The sequence below is a fragment of the Lipophrys pholis genome (genome assembly GCF_963383615.2).
Source record: "Lipophrys pholis genome assembly, chromosome: 12".
Classification (NCBI taxonomy): Eukaryota; Metazoa; Chordata; class Actinopteri; order Blenniiformes; family Blenniidae; genus Lipophrys; species Lipophrys pholis.
In genome coordinates, this window is record NC_137641.1 from 28,988,382 (window position 1) to 29,011,493 (window position 23,112).

Sequence of the window (23,112 nt, forward strand, 5' to 3'; positions counted from 1 at the left end):
ATGTATACTTGACCTCAGAGTATTCTGTTAACTTGGAATAAGTTGCAGCAACATGATTTTGTGAACTTCTGTTAATCTATTACAAGTTGCAGTAAATTAAAATTTGCTTTTGGAGTTATGAATTTATGTCCAGGCAGGGACCCCCATTGTTTACAGACACTGAATCCAAAGTCACTCCCAACAGTGTGTGTGTGTGGGGGTGGGGGGGGGGGGGGGAGATTGCTAAAGCTGTTTAACAATATAAAACACTTTTTTTTTTTTAAATCCATCTACCATCTTTCTAGTATCAAGAAGAGAGGTACGGTCATCTCCGTCCACTGAGGCGACAAAGCTTTTCAAAACAAAAGACTCTGTTGATGTTTCACGTTAATGCTGTGACTCACGTTGGCCACTAGATGTCCTCCTCGAGTTGCCAGGTGAACTGCGGCCTTTCCCTGAAATACATTAAAGTAATACAGTAACTTCTAGGTCAATCCAATTTTAATTTATTATAGGTGTGAAAGTAAAATCCTGGAATGACAAATATTTACATATATACACACACACACCACAACATAATAATGAAATACTTGGCCAATATACTGTATAAAGTATCTCACAACATGTGAGTGTGCAGGAATGAGGGTAAAAACAAAAGTGCAAGTTGTGATTACTTGTTGTAAAGTCTGAAGAAGAACTTTCCTTCACATGATGATGAAGAGCAGCTTGTTCAGAAATAAAGACACCAGAAAAACACGCAGTTCTGAGGCCATCTTGGACTCGGGTTTGACACCTTCTACCCCCTGCAGACATGTGGAATCATCGACCTGTTCTGAGGATTTACCGGCCTGTTCTAGAGGAGAGTCAACCCGGCCTGCAAGAGGCTCCAGTCCGTCCCATTAAACCACCAAACAAATCATTTAAAATAAAAAAACTCCCCGTGGCCCTCCAGGACCAGCTTTTCACCACAGAACAGCAGGTTGAATCCAAAACGGTGTGCTCACCTTGCTGACGAAGTGAACGTGGTCGTATTTTTGACGGACCTCATCAGGACCTCAGGATTCATTCTGGACCCGTTGTTGTTTTCTTTTTTTCTTTCATCCCTCCCCTGCTAAGTGTCCACCCACGCGGGTGTTTTCAATTATGCTTCGCCTGATTAGACCTTCTGGCAGGACTGTGTGGGCACGCAGCTGCAGACTGCGCTTCGTTTGACTCACCCACTTGTTATTTTGCATGTGCACCAAGGGCAAAGGCAGCGTCTCTGGGACTATGTTACCCACACATTTGAAATTGTCAAAGCAGGAAAGGAAAGAAATAAAAAAATAAAAAAAAAGGACAGGTATTAGTAACCACCACCACCTGGCTTCAATACATTGAGATGTTCCAGTTGGTCGCAGGGATGTGAGTCAGACAGAATATAAAGTACCGACATCCAGATTACTGATCCACGAAAGCAGCTGAATGAAGTTAGATGATTCTAATATTAAATACACAATCTGTGAAGCTCTTAGTGACAATCAGTAGCCGTTCGTCAGCAGATATTCCAGCAATAATCTGCATCAGATTGAAGAACCATTATGGCTCAGAACTGTTCTCATTCTTAACTATTCTTATATTTTTTCATATTTTACAATATTGTATAGTTTTCTGTGTTTCTTGTTATTATTCCTAATTTGTTGATGATTGTTCAGGTAAAAGCACATTGTGCTGCTGAAATGTGCCAAACAAATAAAGTTGAGGTTTCTATAAAGTTCCTGGAAAGTTCTTGTTCAATTTGTGTCGGTTGTTACTTTTTCTCCACATAAAAAATAAATAAAAAATAAAAAACCTAAACTAAGAAGAATAAGAAGAGATCCAGTTTAAAAGCGTTTCCATCAAACTGGTTCTGCGCAGCCGAGTGTTTGATCGTTGCCTCCTCATATCTCTGCTTACGGCCAATGGGTTTGCATGTTCTCCCCGTCCATGCATCTTTCTTCTTCTCTCTATTGTTTTGCCAGCAGTCGTCCAATCCGTGTGCTGACTGAGATTAAATAAGGCCATTAGCCCGGTCACAGGAGTTGGTTAACGACACAGACTGAATCACCATGGTTACTAATGCACTCCTGTTCTTGTGGGACTGAAATCACTGCTCACGGCTTAAAAATCCACTATAATTTGCGAAACACAACTTCAGAAGTTGAAAAAGGAAACGAACCAAAAGAAAAATATCATCGGCTGAAAGATTTTCAGCTGAAAAGGCAAACCAGAAGGAATCATCAGCATAATTTCTAAAGACAATAATAAGTTGAGCTGAGCACGCCAGCTCGATGAGTCTTTTGTTACGACTTCTTTTTTCCTTTCCACTTGTTTATTTGACATTTGAGGTCTGATTTGTATAAGAGAGATAATCTGGATTTAAGAGACTTGACTTGATTCAGGTGAATGCATTTTATTTGAAAACCACAAATTCATGAGAAAACACATACAATGATCAAATGAAGACAAGTTTATTTTGAAGGATGAGTTCAAAATTAACATTAAAGGTTAAAAAAAAAAATACTTTTGAGGTAAAAACACCTAAAAAACCTTAAAACACGGCGCTTCTAAATGCTTTCATATTGTGACTAAATATAAGGATTTCCAGCTAAATGTGAAAAGATATACTTCAAAATGCTTAATTTGTTCCTTGTAATCTTATTTCAAGCACATCTAGAGAAGTGTCACTATAAAACAAGTCAAAATAAGTTGAATTTATCTTAAATGGAGACGAGGAGATTGAAATTATTAAAGCAAAAATCTATTCTTCTTTGAAAAAGTATACTTTTTTTTTTTTTTAGCATTTTTGTATTATTACAAGACAGAAAGCTTGAAAATACTAATAAAATATAGCTTAAATTAAGTTTCTCCTGCTTTTTTTCAAGATCTCAAAATTCTAAGTATTATGTCTTATTTAAAGAAATCTCACCAAGACAATTTTCACTTGTTCTATTGGCAGATTTTTTTAAAACTTATTTTAAGGTCAAAGTACCTTGAAATAAGTTTCTTTTTAAATTAAATTATCATTTTGAGAGGGGCTGTTTTTCCAGTGTATATTCAAATTAAAGTACGGATACGTAAATTTTCTACTTAAGTGAAGGAACGAAGCAGTTTTTGTTACCCTGTATGATATTTCGGTCGGTCGATACTGAGGTGGTCGCTCTTTCACTCTAACGTCGCAACGCGTCGTTCAGCCGTTGGGTTCGGTTTGTCCCTTGAAGTTTGGGAAGGACAGTTTGTCCAGGTACGTGAGGGCCTTGCAGGTCACCAGGCCGTAGTAGGTCTGCAGCAGCGAGCAGCGCCCGCCCCTCCGCTCCAGGTCCGGCCACACTCGCTCCATCTCGCCGCGTCCCATCCCCGCCGAGCTGAACAGGTAGCGGTAGCAGCACGGGTTGTATCGCACGTGTTTGTCTCCGGAGAATCGGGCGCTGTGCGTCGGTGCGACGCCGGCCCGCCGGGCGCAAAAGCCCACGAAGACGTCGGCCGGCACGGGCGCGAGGACCGCCGCCGCCGCGACGTACACCTTACGGACCACGTCCTGGGACAGGACGTAGGCCGTGCCGTCGCAGTATTCAGGCAGGTGCCTCTCGGGGTAAAGAGACGGGGGCAGGTAACCAGGACTGCTGGGGTCCCGGTCCGGGGAGTCTCTCTGGATCACCCGGCCCAGGTAGAGGTCTTCGGGGTGCCTGTGCAGCCCCAGCAGGTAGCCCCCAATGGCGGGAAGGTTGACAAACGCAGAGTCCTCGGTCAGCAGGACAAATCGTGCCAGAGGACAGAAGGTGATCACCCATCGGAGAGCGAGGACGGTCCTCTCTTTTGTACCGTGAAGCGAGGAGTCGGCCGCGGCGTGACCCTGGACTACGTCCCCGCAGTCAGCAGCCTCCACCGTGAGGCGCTCCTGAGCACCGGCGGTCTGACTTGAACCCAGGAAGAACAGGATTCGCGCCGGAAAGCCCCCGATGAGCGTCTGGTTGGCCCAGGTCTTCCTGACGGTGTCCCGCTGGTCGCGGTCCGCCGGCGAGCTGAAGACCAGGACGAGGAGGAAGAGGTCAGAGTTCCTGCAGGCGTCGGGGTTGGTGAGAGGGTAGGCCTGGGACACGTTCTCCTTGACGCCGCTCAGATCGAGTTTCCTCGCTCTCTCTCTGACGCCAACCACCGTGGCGTCGGTGTAGACCCCGGGCGTAGGCTGCAGGAGGTACTCCTCCACGAAATCCGCCCCGAATAGCAGGGCGTGGAAGAGCGCCACGTTGAAGAGGAGGAAACACCACTGGTGGGTACGGAGCCTGCACGGCGAGCACTGGGCACAAGCAAACGCACTCAACATGAAACCAGCAAATCAAAACCAACGGACAAATTCAAATCTCCACTCGTTTTCTTTCTCTCTTTCTTTTACCTGCATGTTGTTTTCTCTGGTTATGAGCAGCAGGTGACCAGACGACCTCCCGCTGTGGTCGGCGCTGCGACAACACTGGCTGACGGAAAGGTTTCCTCTTACATGAAACTCGAGCGGCCTGTAACCCGGCACCCCAACCCCGAGTCCTGGCTTCCCTGCATCCTTCATTCAACTTTCATGATGGCTTGTTGACAAACCGACTCGCCTCTGTTTTATACGCCGACCAAAACGTTTCTATGTTCAGATATTGTTTGCACGTGAGATATTTGTTGTCTCTTGTCGTCCTAATACTGACGACTGCACCATGTTTATGAGCTGAATTCTGTTCTGGAGCATCTTTTCACCACTTCATTAAACCGGCTGTGATGCATTTTGTAGAAGCAGTCACACACGCTGCCATGTGGATGGACGGACTTTGTAAAAAATCTTTTTTTTCTCTGTGAAAAAAACAAATCTTGACTTTGATTTTCGACTTTTTCTGAAGTGCGTTAAGGTTTTTTTTTTTAGATAGAAGATAGATAGATAGATAGATAGATAGATAGAAAGGAACAATAAATTATAAATACATTAATTTATAAAACGCATACACACACAAAAAAGGCATTCCAATACTCTAGTACCACACTTCTAAGTCACTACTTTACAAAGAGTTTCAAACGGTATATTGCATTGAATATTGCACATTTCAGGGACTTAACTTATATTAAAAATCATGTTGTACTCTTTTTCTTGCCTATATTCTCTATTTTCTTATTTTTATTCTATATTGGGTGTTATATTTTGGATATATTCTCCATGTGTTTTCGGGTGATCTATGTCAACACCAAGGGAGGGCAAAATTTGTATTCTTTGTGTCTTATATACAACAGAATTGACGACAAAGCTCACTTTGACAGTGATAAACTTAAAATAGCGAGTTCACATATAATTTCCTTATTGGAATTAAAGACATTATCATGGATAAATAGACTACAAGCTCCCAGGATTAAATATTCTCAACGAAGACAGCAGGAGACATTTCCATCATGACGTTTCAACCTATTAAATTGTGGTGAAGAATCGCACTCTGTCCACTAGGTGGGGCCAACGCGCCCTTCCCTTTGAAGGAGAAGAAGAAGAAGAGCCGGAAGCTTTCCCAAACATTGTCCGTCATGGCGGCCTCCATCGAGAGTTTACTGCTGGAGATCTCCGGAGTTCAAGACCCGATAGAGGAGCTGCAGAGCCTGAAAACGGCTCTTTTATCGATTCCTGTCAGCTCGCTGAGGGACTCGGTGAGCGGCCAGCGGCTGCATGTCATTTTCTCGCTGCTGAACTCCAATGAAAGGTGGGTTCGATCCAGTGAGGGTTTGTTTACATCAGACTGCTGAGTCAGTCCAGTGTTTTACTAGGAGGTTAACGCGTCGGCTGGTTAAAACTCTGCATTTGTGTGAAGCTCTGTGCCGGGAAAACGTGTGGTTGTAATGCTGCTCAGAAAGTAGTGAAGCGTGTGCATGGAAATGGGTTTAAAGCCAGTCTGTGGATTATCCAGCTTCATTTATGGTTTCCTGCAAAAAGTGTTTTTATTGCACCACTTCCCAATATGTATTGTTTTTCAGCGGTGCAGAAGAGATCGGTGAAGCCAGGTTAGGCTAGATTTTGACCACGTTATTGTAATATACGTTATTATGACTACATACTATTATCAAAGAGTTACCAGAAAACGAACCCTGGTAAAAGTTGTTTTAAGAGATAAAATGGGTCTATTATTATCTATCTATCTATATATTCTCATCCTAATTCCATTTAATGTGAATGTTCGTTTAATGTGATGTTTTGTGCTTTTTAGGATTATTTGTTGACGTTATAAAACTGAATGAGCTCAGATGGTATAGTTACACAAACATTATTAATACTGACTACTTCTAATGGGGATATACAGTTTGTGTGTCATACACAAGTAATTTAATGTGATTCTAGCAAAATAGTTCTGCAATACATTTGACCTTATTATGAGGAAAACATATTCAGTTTCACTTCAGATCAGCAGAGCGGCTTTAATTCAGCTGTATGGCTTCGGACATTCATTAAAAATGTGTGCAAATGTCATCGTAGTCGTTTTCAATAGGAGGAAAGTTTGTAATGTGACAACTGTTTAAAAGTCTTTGGAGATGATTATTTAGTTCATTTAACTTTTGAAAGCATTATCCACCCAGTCAGTCACACGTCTCTACTTTTCAATCAATCAGCACAAAGTTCAGGTGGTAAAAGTAATTGGAAATGTGAGACCGCAGCCGTGAAATAGACTTTTCTTCCGTTGGACTTGTACTAACCTGAGTTCTGTTCACAGGGAGCAGGTGCAGCTCTGTGTGGAAATCCTTGAACGCATCCTAATGGCCCTCAGCCCCTTGCAGGTGGCCCAGAGCTACAGAGCGGAGCTTCAGGGAGGTTTATCCCACCCCGATGAGACTGTGAAGATACTGGCCTTGACACAGGTTGGAGCATGAAGTAAATTCCCTGTAGTGTTCAGTCTCTCTTCAGTCTCCAATCTGAACTGGCACAGTGGGTTGTTAGTTAGTGGTTGTTGATCGCTTCTGTGTTTACTGCACCGTCGACCCGCATTGGCCTTCGTTTTTCTGCTCACTGAGGCAACGTTGACAAACTCTGTGAACAAAACAGTCGTTTTTATAAATTCCTGTCAAGTTAAATTCTTCTGGAGCCACAAAACGTGTTTAACTTTTAAAATGACAATAACACAGCTCATGAAGTTGAAAACTACAAAAACTGACATTTTATCAGTACATTTAGGAATGGGAAACAGTTTGTGTGGATGTGTTTAACAGTTTAACCCTTTAAAAAAAACACATGTAAGGATTTTCAACAGTTTTAAACTAGTTTGTCTTTTTAGCTTTTCAGCCTTTTTTAGTGGTTTGTGTTTTAGAATTTTTTGTTGTTTCACTTTTTTCACAATTTTTCTGCAACTTTAGTCAAATTTAGTTGTTTTTTTTCTATTTCTAGCTATTTAAAAAAAAAAAATTGTTTGTTTTTTTGTAAATATTTGATGAGGATTTCAGCTCGGTTTAGGCGTTCTGTTATCTCACTCTGTGTTTAGAGATAAAATCCATTTTGAAAATGAGTGCAGTGTGTAACTAAAAGAAAAATCTAATTTAAAAATGTTTATCCATATAAAAGTTAGTGAAAGCTTCAGAGAACCACTACAGAGGGGCTGAAGAGCCACATGTGGCTCCAGGGCTGCGGCTGAACGGCTAAACCGAGAGCGTACTCCACATGAGAATAACTCACAACACCATCTTGTGGTGCAATTTGGTATTACAAGACATTTACATGCTGGGATTACTTGGTCGGTTTACAAACAACAACAGTTATTGTTATAAAAAAATCTGCTGTTTGAGCTTTTTGTGCGCGGTGCACGTTGTTTGTTTGGCAGATTAGCAGAATAGTGGGGCACCCGGAAGCTTTCGCCGAAATCGTCAACAATCACGACGTCCTCCAAGCGGTGATCCTCTGCATTGGCGAGGAGAAGATGGCCGTGGCCAAACAGGTGAGGAACCATAAGTCCTGGAGCATCAATCAGGACGAGGTTTTTTTTTTGTTTTGTATTCTTTAAATAAATCTAACTACATATTCCATGTTTGATTCATTCAGGCCATTCACTCCCTGTCAAAACTGAGTCACTCCAAACCTGGATTAGACAAATTGTTCCAGACCGACCTGCTGAAAGTGATGAAGGATGTGATGGACAAGAGCGACGTCATCCGATACAGAATATATGAGGTACCATCAAATGTGCTTAATTTAGCTTTAGGGGGGGGGGGTCATTATTCATCTTTTTCACTGATGTGCCTGAGAAAAACACTCTTATTTTGGTAAAATAATTGCAGGTTTATATATAGTCTCAACAGAATGTGACTTCTCTTTGTTCCTCCTTGCAGCTGGTTGTGGAAATCGCTTCGGTTTCTCCCATCTCCCTCGGCTACTGCGCCAACAGCGGCCTGGTGTCCCAGCTGCTGGGGGAGCTGACTGGAGAGGATGTATTGATCAGGTTGTTGCCCAGATCACATGTTAAATTTACTCCTCAGTTATACTGCAGTCGCTTTCACTGCCTCACTCTGGCTGCTCTATCACACTGCAAACTAATAGTTTATCTGCACATTTTTATGTCTCACCAGAGCGACTGCGATAGAGATGGTGACCAGTCTTGCTCACAGTCAGCACGGTCGGCAGTATTTGTCCCAGCAGGGTATCATGGATAAGATCTCCAACATGATCAGAGGGGCAGAGACCGACCCGTTCTCCTCCCTTTACCTCCCAGGTCTGGTTATTAGTGTATTTTTGATAAACTGCTGCACCATAACGGAAAATAGTTTTCAAACGACTTTCGATCTTCGTCATAATTCAGTCTTTTTTTTAAATATATATATAACTGTTGTAGGTTTGGTGAAGTTCTTTGGGAACTTGGCCATCATGGACAGCCCGCAGCAGGTGTGTGAGACGTACCCAGCGTTCCAGAACAAGGTGTTTGAGATGGCCCTGGACCCGGACCCCGCCATGACCGGGGTGGCCCTGGACACTTTAGGCTTACTGGGCGCGACCGTGGAGGGGAAGCAGGTCCTCCAGAAAACAGGTCTGCTTGTAATAACTAGAGTTTAACAAGAAACCTGACATGTACCTTGTTTGAACTTATATAATCTTTGTTTTTAATCGATGATTGCTTGATGTGAAAGAACTCGGGGTTAAAATAGAAATAAACGCAAAACTCTTTCTCATTCCATCCACTAAAGTGCAGCAGGAAGTCAAGACATTTCTTTAAAGTGTGATTTAAAAACCAATTCAGTGTTTTTAATCATCATCAGCTCATTTTATTTCGTTCTATTTTCACTGTGCCAGTTATTTGATTCAGGGATGTTCAATGATTCGATGTTGAACGTGTAACATTTGCAGAACTTTGTCTCTGGGAATCTTAATCTTAATCTCAATCGGGTTTCGCCCGATTTATTTCTTTTGTAGGTTTGGAACCTTCAACCTTAGACATTAGAAATCTGCACAGAGATCATATCGGTTCAGGACCTTTATAGTTTTTAAGTCATTTTTAGTTTCAAAGAAGATTAAACTTGTCAAAAATTATTTTATGTAATATTTCCAATGTTTTCTTATTTATGACACTTTACTTTTTTTTCCATGTTAATGATGCCAAGGTTTACTAAATTAAAAAAACATTAACAATAACCTATAAATGTGATTCAACTGAATGTATTGTCAGGAAAAGTTGGAAGCAGTTGGAGACCCCCCCCTCTAAACATCCAAAGCCGTGTATATGTCGTATGTATTCAAGTATTATGCAGAATCACAATTTTTTAAAAATTTGCCTCTTGATCTTCTTCTTAAAGGTACAGTATGTTATATTTTCAGTTTGATGTACAGTAAATACAAAAAATCTCAAACGTTCCACCAGATGAAACTGGTTTAGTGTTGCAATACAAGTTTGTACCACAAGGTGGAATATTGAGTACATTTTAAAACAATAGCTTGAAGCTTTTGGCTTCAGTGTCGACTCAACACCGCCCCCCAGTGTTCAGTAGAAGCATCACTCTTTTTGCAGCTCGTTTCTCACATTTCCTCTATCTTTCTGTGTTCAGGGGAAAAGTTCAAGGCCGTGTTGAGGAGGATGAGCCAGCTGTCCTCTTCTGGAGCGACGGAGCTCAGGGTGCGCAGCCTGGACGCCTTATCGCAGCTTCTTAGTCTCCAGGTATTCACGTGCAGCGATAACGGCTCAGAATCTGTGTCTTTAATTCTTCTACTCTGTTTCTAATCCGTGCCGTCACAGGACGGTGCGGGTCCTGCCGGGTAGAATTCCCTCCTGTAGCATTAAGAACTGGAAGAATAATCCTTGATAAATATTCTGAAGAGCAGCGAGAGTATGTACTGTAGGTTTTACTACACAAATCACACTGTTTTAACCGCAACAGATTCGGTCTGAACTGGAGCAACGTCAATGTCCAAAGCCTCCGAGCAAAGGTGTAAAAAGAGTATTTTAGGAAAAGATCTCTAATTCAAGAGTCAAATAATACGATTCTTTTTTATCAGTTTTACTTTCGAGCGAAACAGTATTTTAAAGGTCGAAGCGGTGAAATAAATGACTGGTTATTAAAGTTTGCTTTGTTTTTGTTGCAGCCAGAGCAGCAGACGGAAGACCTCCTGGCCCTGACGGAGTCTTGGTTTCTCCATTTGTCCAAACAGCCCATGGACATGATCCGCACCATCAGCACGCAGCCGTTCCCAGAGCTGCACTGCGGCGCGCTACGTGTACTCACCGTAAGGACGGATTCAAACCACGCAGAATGAGACCGCGGAATTTAATACAAGCGTCAAAAAGAGAGTTTTGATTTAATTGAATAACTTCAGTGTGAAAATTGTGCACACAAGACAAATTATAAGGTTATTTAATGATCCGAAGGATAACGACTATCCTTTATCAAACCATGTATTAATGATATATGTGTAAAAATCAAATGTATAGAATCAAGACCCACAATTTTATAAAGTCGACTGCAGGAATGAAGCCTGAATATGAGGCCTCGCAGATAAAACAACTCAGAAAACAACTAATCTCAACATGTTCATTAAAATATCAAGAGAAAAGAAATAAGTGAACTCCCCGGGTAATGATGTTAAAAGAAGCTTATTGGAGTCAATCGTAAGCGAACCTGCCGATTTTAATGAAAGAAGGTTAGAAAAAACACAACGAAGTTTGTTTTGCTGCTTAAAGAGACGAGATTCACGACGAAGGTTTAATGATCAGTAAAGTATGAAACTATTTTCCTTGTATATGCGGCTCGGATGTCGGTCAGATCGTGTTTTACAACCAGTTAACGCAGTAAAGACATTTTGAAAGTTTATATACTTTTTCTTCATCTAATTCAGACGGTCAAACGTATATATGTTTTATTTCGGGTTTATTACAGATAGACCTTTTCTTTTCTTTTTAATAATGAAATATGTCTGGATTTATTATGGTGGAATTATAACACATTATCCATGAGCACGCACGCACACACACACACACACACACACACACACACACACACACACACGCTGTCAGTACATCGTCACTACTTTCATTAATACTTTGGAAACTATGTTCCGTGCTGCTCTGAAAAAGACTAGAGAGTAGAGGAGTGTGTCAAAAACAAATACATAAATCACTCAAAAATTAATAAGATAAATAAATAAATACAATGAATATTTTATTAATTTTAAAATTGTAAATAAATAAAAGAAAGTGTCAAAAATGAAAAGAAAAGGAGTGAGTGTATTTTCCACCATGCGTCCCAAATGACTTTCAGCCCGAGCTGGAACAGATGACAGGTTGTTTATTATATTTATTTAGTTAGTTTTATATTTATTTATTTTTTAGAGGGGCAATAATTTATTGATTTTTTTTTTTATTCTCTTCTTTCAAATAAGCATATATATTTGGTACATGCAGTATTCTTATACATACTTTTTCAATACCCGCTTAGAAGAACATAAAAACAAAAAAGAAAACGACATCAACAAAACAGAGACCCTCTCTTCTCTTCCTCCTCCCCTCTCCTCATTTTGGGCCTTTTTAAGTCCTAAAAATAAAATAATGGAAACCTCAAAATATGATCCGATTTTATTTTCTTTAATGTTTTTGCAAGAAAGTAAGCAAATGTGACTAAATATAAAAATAACTGATAAAAACAAATATTTGGGGGATTTTTCGAGGCGCACTGTACATGTGTCACTGAGCTTTTATACATTCAAAACTGTTTATTTCTGATCATTTTGTATAATTCCATGTGAGTCACCAAAAGGAATAAATTCAAACGGGGTCAGTAAAAGTTCCTACCTCTGCGTGTTTCAGGCCGTCGCCGCTCAGCCCTGGGGTCAGAGGTTGATGATCAGCACGCCCGGGTTCGTGGAGTTCATCCTGGATCGCTCCACGGGTCAAACGAAGGAGGCCAAAGACGCCAAGTTCGAACTGGTGGGGGCGCTGGCGTGTTCGACCACGGCCGCGGGGATACTGGGCAGCCAGCACTTCATCCGGCTGAAGACGTACCTCCGAGAGGGGCCGTACTACGTCTCGGCCGTCGCCGCCGTCGAGACAGAGGGAGCAGAGTGATTGACATCGACTCCAGGTCTCCTCCTGGGACTCCAGGTCTCTTCCTGGGACTTCAGGTCTCCTCATGGGACTCCAGGTCTCCTCATGGGACTCAGATAAAGTTCAAGTCATCTGACGTGGGTTAATGGATAATTCAGAACGGGAATACACAAACAAATCACACATGTTCGACACTAAAACTCAACAGGACCAAACATTGGTACACAAATAAACGAGTAATTCTTCTATCATGTCCACTGGCCTTGTGTAAATGATAAAGAATAGGAGCCTTAATGTGTTTTAATCTTTAAATACATGCATCACTGAGGCTCTCAAAACATTTCATTAAGTTGGACAACGTGAAAAAAAAAATACATTTATGTTCATTGCAAGTTAAATTAGTGCAAAAGGGAGGAAAAACTCTTAAGTTGCTTTAAAGGAGCACGACTTTAACGTCTAGTTGTCCTCAGCTTTTGAAATTCAGAATAAAATCCACAGATTTGTTCCAGTGAATTTTATTGTTTGATCAGCAGAAGACATTAAGTTCCTCCGGAGACTCGTTTATTCTGCGTTTTTGTGAATATTTACATCTGAGCCCAAAAGATGTGTTGAAACTCTTTGATAAAAAATGTCCTTTAACACGAAAGTCACTTAAAAATGTTTTCAAGAAGCTATTTTCATGTAATAGAAATAAAACCTGGCAACCCGAAACAAGATGCATATAGGAATAATAAATAACATCTATGCAACTGAAGAAATACCAGCCCAACAGATACTGGAAGTTTAACCTTCAACGTGTGTGTACTGACTCCACGTGTTCAGTTTATTTGTATTTACCAAGTACTTAAGTAATTAGATACAACTTTCATAACTGTGTAACTCACGTCACCATCAACCTGCTCTACAAACTCCGTCAAAAATATTTTGTTTACCAAATGGAAGGATTGTTTTATTTGTTTTTGTATTAAAGATGATGACTCTGTCACTGCTGATTTGTTTGTGTGTTTACTTTCTTTCTATTTTGCACAAAGGAAAATGTATAAACTTTTTGAAACCAGAAATTTGTCATGATTTTTTTTTATTTTGAACCTCAATCCCTGATTTTATAACACGTCTCAGATTTGTACCGGAGTTATAATCCAAACATGATTTCTCAATAATTAAAAATCCTAAATGATTTAAAAAAAAATAATTGTACTTATTTTTTTGTATCTTTATTTTTTTATGTAAAGTTTTTATTAAGAAAACCAGATTTAAAATTACATAAATACTTTGACAAGCCTCCCTAATGATTCATTTAATGATTGATGTAATCTGATTGAGACCCAAGTATTAAAACAAAAAGAAATGACAGAACAAAATAAAAAACAAGACCAGATCTCAGAAAGTGTAGTGACAGGATGTTTTACATTCTTTTTCAAATGATTAAGAATAAAAATTGATCCTTCAAACAATTTCTGTATCATATTAAAAGTTTTCTTCTGAATACGGAAAATTAAATCGCATTTTCTCTTCTGTTATTCTGCCAAATTAGATCAAAATCTGTCAAACGTATGATAATATAAAGAAATGCTCCATTAATTAAGATAGATAATTAAAATAGAATAGGGGAAGGGCTGGATAAGTAAGTTACTTCTCCCTACTCCTTTTTCAGACAGAAAATATCCATTATTAGGGTCCGAGCACTGAAAGTGCCGAAATTGTAAAGATTATTATGATGAACTCTTATACTTTTTTCATGATGGGAAAACGCATTTTTGAAGGCCTAAACATACATAACTTTTTGTGACACTTTCCACAGTCGTCAGTCCCGGCGGAAAATGTGATAATTTGGAGGAATCACACGTGTGACTGGAAAAATGGCTCAACGGCGCCACCTGGAATATTTGAAAAATTCAGCCCCCGGATCCCGTTTCGCCTACAGCTACGAAAGTCGGCACACATATGTGACACCCCAAGACGCACAAAAAAGTCTCTTACACACGTACTGAGAACCCGACAGGAAGTCCACTATTTTGAAATATATATTGGATTTTGGCAGATTTTGGACCAAATTGAATTTTGTAGACAGAACGAGTCCGAAGGGGGACGTGGATTCCAAAAAAACCTGAAAATTGTGGTGGTGATAGAAGAGAGATTGGCGAGCAAAGCGTGTCAAAATGACACCATGATATTTGAGGGCGTGGCCAAACATGGACGTTTCGCCACGAAACAGTGAGTGGAGTGTAAAAAACAGGAAGTGACATGTTAAAGGCCTGAACATCGCTTGATTGGCGTCAAACGTGACAAATGACATCAGAGACCATCCCTCATCGAAACCATATGATTACTTTTACTCGTATGCCATTTGGGGGCGTGGCAATGGCCAATCACGCCATGAAACAGGAAGTGCAATGTCATTAGCCTGAACATGGTCTGATCTGCATCAAAGTTCACACCTTGAATCAGAGACCGGCCCTCTTCACAGCTACGTCACTATGACGACCATCAGCCATAGCGCCACCTGCTGGAAACAGGAAGTGGGCTTGTTCATGCTTTGATCTAGCTCAAACTTCACGTGTTGCGTGAGAGTCCACGTCTGATCACAGTCAGAAGACGGTCAGAAGACGGTCACAGCCATCGGGCATAGCGCCACAGCTGTTGCTATGTGCTAGCTTTAGCTATGGTCATCTGCATATCCAGAAAGTTCTTAACGGCACTTTGTGTATTATTGTGACGTTTACCTGCGTACCATAGTTTTGTATCTGTGTAACAGAGATTTTGTGTCTTCTCTTTTTTTTTAGTTTCACTCTGTTTCACTGTCTTGTGGCGCTTTTGCACTAATTCCTCCTGAGCCTTACCCGACTTCTTTTCCACTCCGTGTTAGTCCCTGATACCAGGTACTTTCGTGGTTCCTCCTCAGCCGAGGTTCCCAGCGAGCTGCGGCACATCGATCGTATCGATCCAACATTTTGTAATATTATTAATAAACATATAAAAAATATATACTATTTAGTTTATTAATCTTTGTTAACACTGCAGCAGTACAACACATAGAGAGAGCAGTACACATATGCCGACTGGAAGCAGTGAAGTGCCGTAGATGTTGGAAATGAGCGAAGTTATTAGGCGATAACTGTATTGTGGAAGCTGCGTCCTGCATTCTGTTCATGCATTGTGTTGAAGGTTGTTAATCAAGGTGGCCTCATATTGACCAGATCAACATCACATTCATGTCACGATAATAAAGTTACAGTACAGTACATACCTCACCACAATTACACAAAAAAAATAATCATCTTGTGCTTTGGAATCCCTGATATCATAGACGCAAGGTTTCTCCTCCAGAGCCGGTGAATTAAGAATAATATAATCAAAAAAAAAAGGTTTTTCGTTGCGATTCATTCCCAAACATCCATCTCGAACCTAAAAACTCTGTGAGCGCCACGTGTCACCCCCCCCCCCCCCTCCTGTGAATCATATCACCTCACCCACGTCTTCTCCGTACTTGCTCCCGTCTGCGTCATCAGATAAACAAAGAAATAAATAATGAAAAACAACACATCCAGTCAGTCAATCTTTCCCTCTGTACATCTCGATCCCCTTTGCTTTTCCTGGCAGCGCTCAAAGCGTTGAGCAAAGTCACTTGCTTCCTTCTCATGTCACTCGGCGTCGGTGACCTTCTCCTCCGGAGTGTCTAAACTCATTTCTATAAATAAAGGAAGAGTTAAATCACTCTTTTGCACGACGCTGAAGTATAAACCATAAGCTGCGTGTTGATTTCTGAGCCTCCATCGTCGGGTCTGTGGGCGCGTTTGTGGATCTTGGTGGGTTTCCCCTGAGTGAAGGGTATATCTCTGTATTGCAACTCACCCCACCTGTGATGTCTAGATTTTCTTTGGTTGATGATAAAACCTCATTAATGCAACAGTCATACGTCAAAAAAATCATCTGGAAAATTCATTAGAAAACTTTACTATTGAATTTGAACTTTCAGCTCTTATTCAAAATAATGCCACGTTAAATGTATTTTTTTCATATTTTTGGTGACTATTGGTGAATTAGCTTCAGTCATGTACCTTGAACACAGAGGTAATTTATTATTAGCAATACATTTAATGTATAAAACATGAATAAACTAGAGCTACACTCGGTAGACCTTCGCCTTGTTTACGGAACCGAATTAGCATCGCTAGCATGTTAGCTGTTAGCTCATACCGATGCTAACTAGCCTGTCAGGTAGCTACATCACTGTGAAACAATAAGCAGGAAGCGTCTCCATGGCAACAGACGCTGATCTCCTTTGATCTCCTCCATGAGGTGCCTCTCTCATCCGCTTTGTATGGAACTTTTAGTTTTTTGCAGTTTTTTGGGATTTATTCAGAAACTATTTGCCGTTAACGTCCCAAAATCGAATCGGTTGGTCCTTGGATGATGACAAATCATGCACCTTGTGCTCATAGTTTTTGCAAAAACTTGGTAAAATACATACAGTACATACATACATACATACATACATACATACATACATACATACATACATACATACAAACCAATAAATAAATACGTAGCCTTCCCCCAGTGTTCCTTGGCGAAGGTAATAATAAGAACACAGGTTTTAGAGTAGTACAGGGTTTAGCACCTACACCTCAGAAGGGAGGAGGTTTGAGTCCGTCTGTGTGGAGATTGCATGTTCTCCCTGTAAACGTGAGAATTTGTTGTGTTCAAGCCGAGTTTTATTGTGATAGGTAATGGTTATGTATTTTTGAATCACACACATGAGGATGGAAGTCACAAATTACTAAACACTCAAAAGTACTGTAATCGGGTAGCATTTGTATTTGCTTGTACTTCTTTCTTGAGTGTTAGTAGTTTTTTTTATATTCTACTTCAGTACAAATTGAACATTTTGGTTGTTTTTTTTTACTTTATGTACAGCACGGTAAATAAAGTGTTTCATAAATAAAGATGATTGGCGATTGAATAAACCTTGAAATCTATTTTACTGCTTTTTAATTTCATGCATCTCGTCGGCTGAAGAAGAGTGACGGAGGTGGAGAGGCTGAGGTCCTCCGACAGATGGCGCTAATCTCTCTCTCCTGATCAAGAGTTGGGTGATAATTCAACAGTTATGTCATTTAGGTGTACCCACTACCTCAGGAAGGAAAGCTGTCATGTTCACTGCTGCAGACCTGTCCTCTGTACCCCCCCCCCCCCCCCCCCCCCCTCCTCTTCCTCCTTGCTCCTCCTCCTCCTCCTCACGCGCCGCCAGCCAAATGATTTCATTTGCATCTCTCAGTTTGAAGAGTTCATCAGGCAGTTGTCACTTTCCCTTCGCAGCCTCTTTTCTGCGTGGGCTGACAGACACACACACACACACACACACACACACACACACACACACACACACACACACACACACACACACACACACACACACACACACACACACACACACCTCCAAAATGCACCTGGATAGGTGAGCGCGCGGCGCACGCACTGCACAGCACAGCACAGCACGCACGCTCGCGCAGCGCACGCACTTTTTCTCGCCTCCTCCTAAAGAGCGCTTCTTTCTCTCCGGGACTCCGCTCCTTTCCGCTCCTTTCTCCCTCCGATGCAATTAACCCAGGAAGAGGAAGACGGTACCGAGAAGGAGGACTCCCCGCCGACCACCGCAGCTCTCCAGTCCGACGGCAGCGCCGGATCTCCGGCCAACATGTGCAGTGAATGTTACGTGAACCAGACGTTTGTTCACGATGACGGCACCGTAAACGAGCACAGACCACGGTAAGACTGGCATCTTATAAAAAAAATTAAAAGTTTACAAAGGCAGCTATCACTGGCAGGCTTTGGAAATGTGCTGAAACTGTGAAAAGCACTAAATGTGTTTTTAATACAATTCATTCATTCATTCATTGTGTCACTGCTTCCTCAACTTTAACAGGTATTACCTATTGTGAATTTAATTCCACTATTACAACCAAGAGTTAAACTGGAGAGTGTTAAAATCATCACTTTTATCCCTTTAATATTTCAGAGGTAAACTTCAAATTTTTCACATGAATTTTTGCTTTAAGTTGATTCACTTTCCACCTTCAGCACTAATATGGATTGGAAATGTCCCTTACACCGTTAATTGTTTAACTAAACTCTTCAAACTTTGTTGGGGGGGGGGGGGGGGGGGGGGAGTCCTTTTCCTTATAGAACAGAGGTCGACAACTTTTATGACCAAAAGAGCCATTTTTGCAATTTTCAACCCCCAAAAAATTTGTCTGGAGCCGCATAACATTTACTTTCTCTGAGATGAAGAAATAACATCTATAAAAAAAAAACTGGTATACAAAGAAAATACAAGTTGTTTTCATAAAGTGGTACAAGTTAGATATATTCTATAATTTTTTTTTAGCTTTTGCAGCCATTGTTAGAGATTTTCTTCCTTTGATTTTTATGGATTTTCCCACTTTACCTATTTTATGCAACTATATTTTAACGTATATTTCCCGGGAGATTAGAGCATTTTTGGAAATCAGTGTTGTAGGCAAAAAAATTATAAAAAAAAGTGAGCAAAAGTTAGAAAATGTGGTGGAGCCTCTACAGGGAGACTGGAGCGCCACAGGTTGCAGACCCCCTGGTACCGACCCATCCTATTTCTAGGATACACTGCAGCCACATTAGAGCGCTGATGGTGGGGTCAAAGGTCATGCTCAGGGACCAAGTGGGAATTAAACCTGCAAACTCACGATCTCCAAAGTCTGCTTCACGAGCCTCGAGGCCACCGCTTCCAAACAAATATACTTCAGAGTCTTTCACTGCAGTAATTCAGATATTGAGTAGAATTATAAGTTTATTACAAAGTGCAGCGTATTCAAATTTTTTTTTTTTACCAAAATTAAAAATGTAACAGATCTACACTTCCTGCTCAATTTCACTTTTATTTATTTATTTATTTATTGATAAAAGTAAATTGACAACTATACACAATGACGGACAGCTGTGAGCAGATGTGGTGGCAAATCAGCGTTCATCAGAAGCTCCACTGCTGGATTAACATTCATCAGCTGATTTTATATAATAAGAATAAAAACCTGATCAAAATGAAAAAGTTTAGGGTCGGTACAAGAAAGACATTTAATTTGGAACGAAGTCATACGGAGTTCCTGTAAACTCTCCTTCAGCTCACGTCTCTGTGGTAAATCCTCCTCACCGAGTCGTCTCCGTGACGCGTTCCGGCACGCGACACTTCACACGTGATGCTTTGAGACAAAAAAAACGAAAAAACTAAACTTCTGTGGTAAAAGCACAACTTCAAAACAAACTCGACAAGGTTGATTAGTCCAGTGAACAAATCCATTTCATAATCCCGGCAGGGCGTCTGGGTAAAGCTGGACGTGGCTTCATGAGCACAGATTGACAAAGTCGCAGTGCATTATGGGACTGAGACGTAAGACTTCACTGAAAGAAAATAAGAAAAGTCAAAATGTGATTCAGCGTTCATGTAAATGGGATAATCTGATCCCTCGATCAGAAAAAATTCAACCATATTGAATAAAAGAGAAGCTGTTTGCACCTCTATGTCTTCTTATTGGGGATTATTAATTTGGATTATATGATAATCTCATGAGCTCCAGAAACTTCTTCATCTCCGATGTATCCTCATCTTTATCTCGCTCACTGCCCTCAGGTTTTGTTTGCTATGTTGGACCGATTGATTTCACCGAACCACCTGGGAAATATGCCCCTCATTTATTATGCATCTTGTTTGACAAGCCTGATTTGAAAAAAAAACAAAAAAAAAAAACTGTGAAGCAAAACATGCGAAAGACGAGATGTGAGTGTTTCAGGGGTTTTCTGGACGATGTTCCCTGCTTTTCACGGCACATACACTCCACTCCAATCATTTAATACTCAGCCGTGAGTAACGTTTCATCAAAACATGCATTATTTTAATTAGAGAGGTGGTGTGAAAGTAGAAAATAAAAAACAACAAACGTCCAGCAGCTCGATGACTTATCGAATATTAAAAGTAAGTTGGCGATCTCTCGGAATCACTCACGCGTGCTGAGATTCGAAGACGGTTGTGTTAAAGCAGAATATATTTCGATATATTTGCTAAACTCGGGGGTTTCATCTCATCCCTTCAAGCCAGCGACATCAGTTCGTCCTCCGTCATCGGCTAATGGAGTCAAAGGTAACGTCCCTCCTCTGGGGGGCGCCAGAGAGCCGTGAGGGGCTGCGGCAGAAGAGAGGAAAACAATCCGCTGTAAACATTAACAATGGGAGAACACGGACGTTCCAGTGGGCAGATGAGGAAGTTGGATTGTTGTTACGGTGACCGTCAAAATAAAACTACATCCCAGTCCATCCTGTAGTTTTATTTCGTCCTTGTCCGTCTCCAACTCATTCATAAGCAGCAGAACCATTTCTGCAGACTGAGTCGGAGCGCTCTCTAAAAGTTCCACCTTGCGAGTCGTTTCTCAAAATGTTGCGTTGTCAGTGTCTCTGTAAACGAACTCTCAAAACGCAATGGAAGTTTTCTATTTTCACTTGAAAACATCACGTAAACAGATAATTAAGATTAAAAACGTCTTAACAAGCACAACAGAGCTTTTCTCAGTATCTACAGACCCAAGCAGTCGTTATTAGTGATATCTCCCCATGTGGAGAACATCCACAAGTCCAGCTTGCTGCTGACGCGTCACGTTGGAATGGGGATGCAAAATGGCTCAAGCTCTGTGAGGTGGCGGGCTTTATCTTCCTACACTTTGAAAACCCCTGCACTCGACGGTGGAAGACGAAGACGAAGACGAAGAAGAAGTCCTCAGGAAACGCAGGTTGAGAACGGGGTCACTCTTTACCCTGGATTCTTTGATACAGCCGGTGAGTTGAGGCGATCAAAGACAGAGGAAACTTCCCCCACATGAAAAAGTCTTTTTTTTTTCCAGTGCATAAAACAAAAAGAGGTTTGATAAATACCTGGCGTACTGTTGTGTGTATTTCAATGCTGGAAAATAAGATTAAAGTTGGTGAAAAACTTTTTTTCTTGTCATTCTCTATAATTAAAGGCTCATATTCTGCAAAATGTACTTTATACTGGCGTTCCGAAAATACTAATCGTCCCCATACCTGGAATGACCTCTTCCGAAGATGGGCATGTGTGGGCGGAGCCAGTCCAGCTCACACAGACATAGCAGATTCTGAATGTAGCTCCTATTACATCGACATTTTAATTTGTCACAATATCGTCAGTTGAAGTTAACTTCCAACGCCTTTCTTTCCCGTGTTTCCTTTCTTTTCTCCGCTCCAGCTCACGTTCAGCCTTGCCTTTCCTTTCCTTTCCTTTCGGCTCCTTCACTCGTACCCGAATCTTTGTATGTCCTCGCTCTCTTCATTCGTCTCCCCTGCCTCTTTTCATCCCCAGTTCCTCTGCGGCGCCAGTCCAGACCAAGACCAACAGCAGCGGGGTCATCTTAGACATCAGCGCCCTGAAGATGGAGCAGGTGGAGAGCGAGGTGCCTCCGCTGCCCCCCCGCTTCCGCTTCAGAGACCTGCTGCTGGGGGACCAGGGCTTCCAGAACGATGACAGGTAGGCCGAAGGGATTAGTCATGAAACGTAATGGGTGGAGTGTTTTTTTTTTTAGTTTGGTTTACTGCGTCACCACTCGGTCAAAACCATTTCCTTCAGTGGGGGTTTCCTTCCATTTCAAATCGTTTATTCAGAACAAATACATCTTAGTCTCACTTAACCAGATAGAAGTTACCATGATTTAGTCGGCAAAAGTGATCTTGCTATGATATATTAAACCGTGGAACAAATGATTCACGGTGAAATTATTATTCAGATGTTTCAACTAATAACTAGACTTCTAAAAAGCAGTTGTACCTTTTTTCCTTTATATGTAATTGACTATATACAGACCTTCAAATCGCAACACACTGATCCCCGAATGTCTCCTGATAAAGGTGGTGAATGGGTGAATATGACTGATGATGAAGTAGTGAAATACTTTATAAATGAACTATATTTACCATATTTTTCTTGTGCATGCATCATTTTTGGTTTTCTGTCCAAGTTGCTATGGCTATTTCTTTTTAATATATAACTTTGCTATTTATTTATGTAGTTTGCTCAATCTACATGCAGTATATCACTGTTATCTTAGTATTTCAATAGTTGTTTTTTTTTGTATATTTGTGGCATTTAGGCGATAATATGTGGAGACTTCATCCATTATGCCATTTCTTTCTAATAAGCTGTTAAAGCAAAACATTGTGTATATTTATCAAAGCTTTTTAAAGCTATTTCTTCATGTGCTTATTATCACAATTACCAAAAGCATTTCAACCATTCATCCCTCTCCAGTCCTTTTTGGGTATTTTATCATTCACCAATTAGCTCAACCTTTCAGCCTCTGCACTTATCGTGCATCCTTTACTTCTCATCCCTGCTTGTTTGCCATTTTCTATTTTCCCTGCTTTTCACTTTATTTTTGTTGCTCAATAATCTGTCCTCCTGCCCAAAGTGACATGGGAGGAATTTGTATGAATTTCGGTCATTATTCCACCAAAACGCACAGCGTTCATCCCGTCAAATATGGAAAAATGTGTTTTCTTTGCATCTACT

At 40.9% G+C, this 23,112-nt stretch overlaps 3 protein-coding genes across 3 annotated transcripts in view; 2 read left to right on the plus strand and 1 right to left on the minus strand.

Annotated features, from left to right (window-relative positions):
• Window positions 1-3,184: 3,184 nt before the first annotated feature.
• Window positions 3,185-4,318, minus strand: b3galt9 (beta-1,3-galactosyltransferase 9; the record flags this gene model as incomplete). The annotated part of the gene is made up of 1 exon (XM_080477646.1): window positions 3,185-4,318. The coding sequence occupies one exon, from the start codon at window positions 4,316-4,318 to the stop codon at window positions 3,185-3,187; it is 1,134 nt and encodes a 377-aa protein (XP_080333772.1).
• A 1,177-nt stretch (window positions 4,319-5,495) lies between these two features.
• On the plus strand, window positions 5,496-13,499 carry psmd5 (proteasome 26S subunit, non-ATPase 5). Its single transcript, XM_080476458.1, has 10 exons — window positions 5,496-5,711; window positions 6,714-6,858; window positions 7,812-7,925; window positions 8,030-8,158; window positions 8,317-8,426; window positions 8,554-8,696; window positions 8,817-9,008; window positions 10,021-10,130; window positions 10,556-10,696; window positions 12,273-13,499. Exons 1-10 carry the CDS (start codon window positions 5,539-5,541, stop codon window positions 12,528-12,530), a joined length of 1,515 nt encoding a protein of 504 aa, XP_080332584.1. The 5' UTR covers window positions 5,496-5,538; the 3' UTR covers window positions 12,531-13,499.
• Window positions 13,500-18,105: 4,606 nt separating this feature from the next.
• kcnt1a (potassium sodium-activated channel subfamily T member 1a) overlaps window positions 18,106-23,112 on the plus strand; it is a gene marked incomplete at both ends in the record, with an annotated part of 54,830 nt that continues 49,823 nt past the window's right edge. Inside the window, 2 exons of the mRNA XM_080476402.1 lie at window positions 18,106-18,278; window positions 21,910-22,074. Of these exons, the coding sequence (XP_080332528.1) occupies window positions 18,106-18,278; window positions 21,910-22,074 (338 nt within the window). The remainder of the gene's footprint in view (window positions 18,279-21,909; window positions 22,075-23,112) is intronic.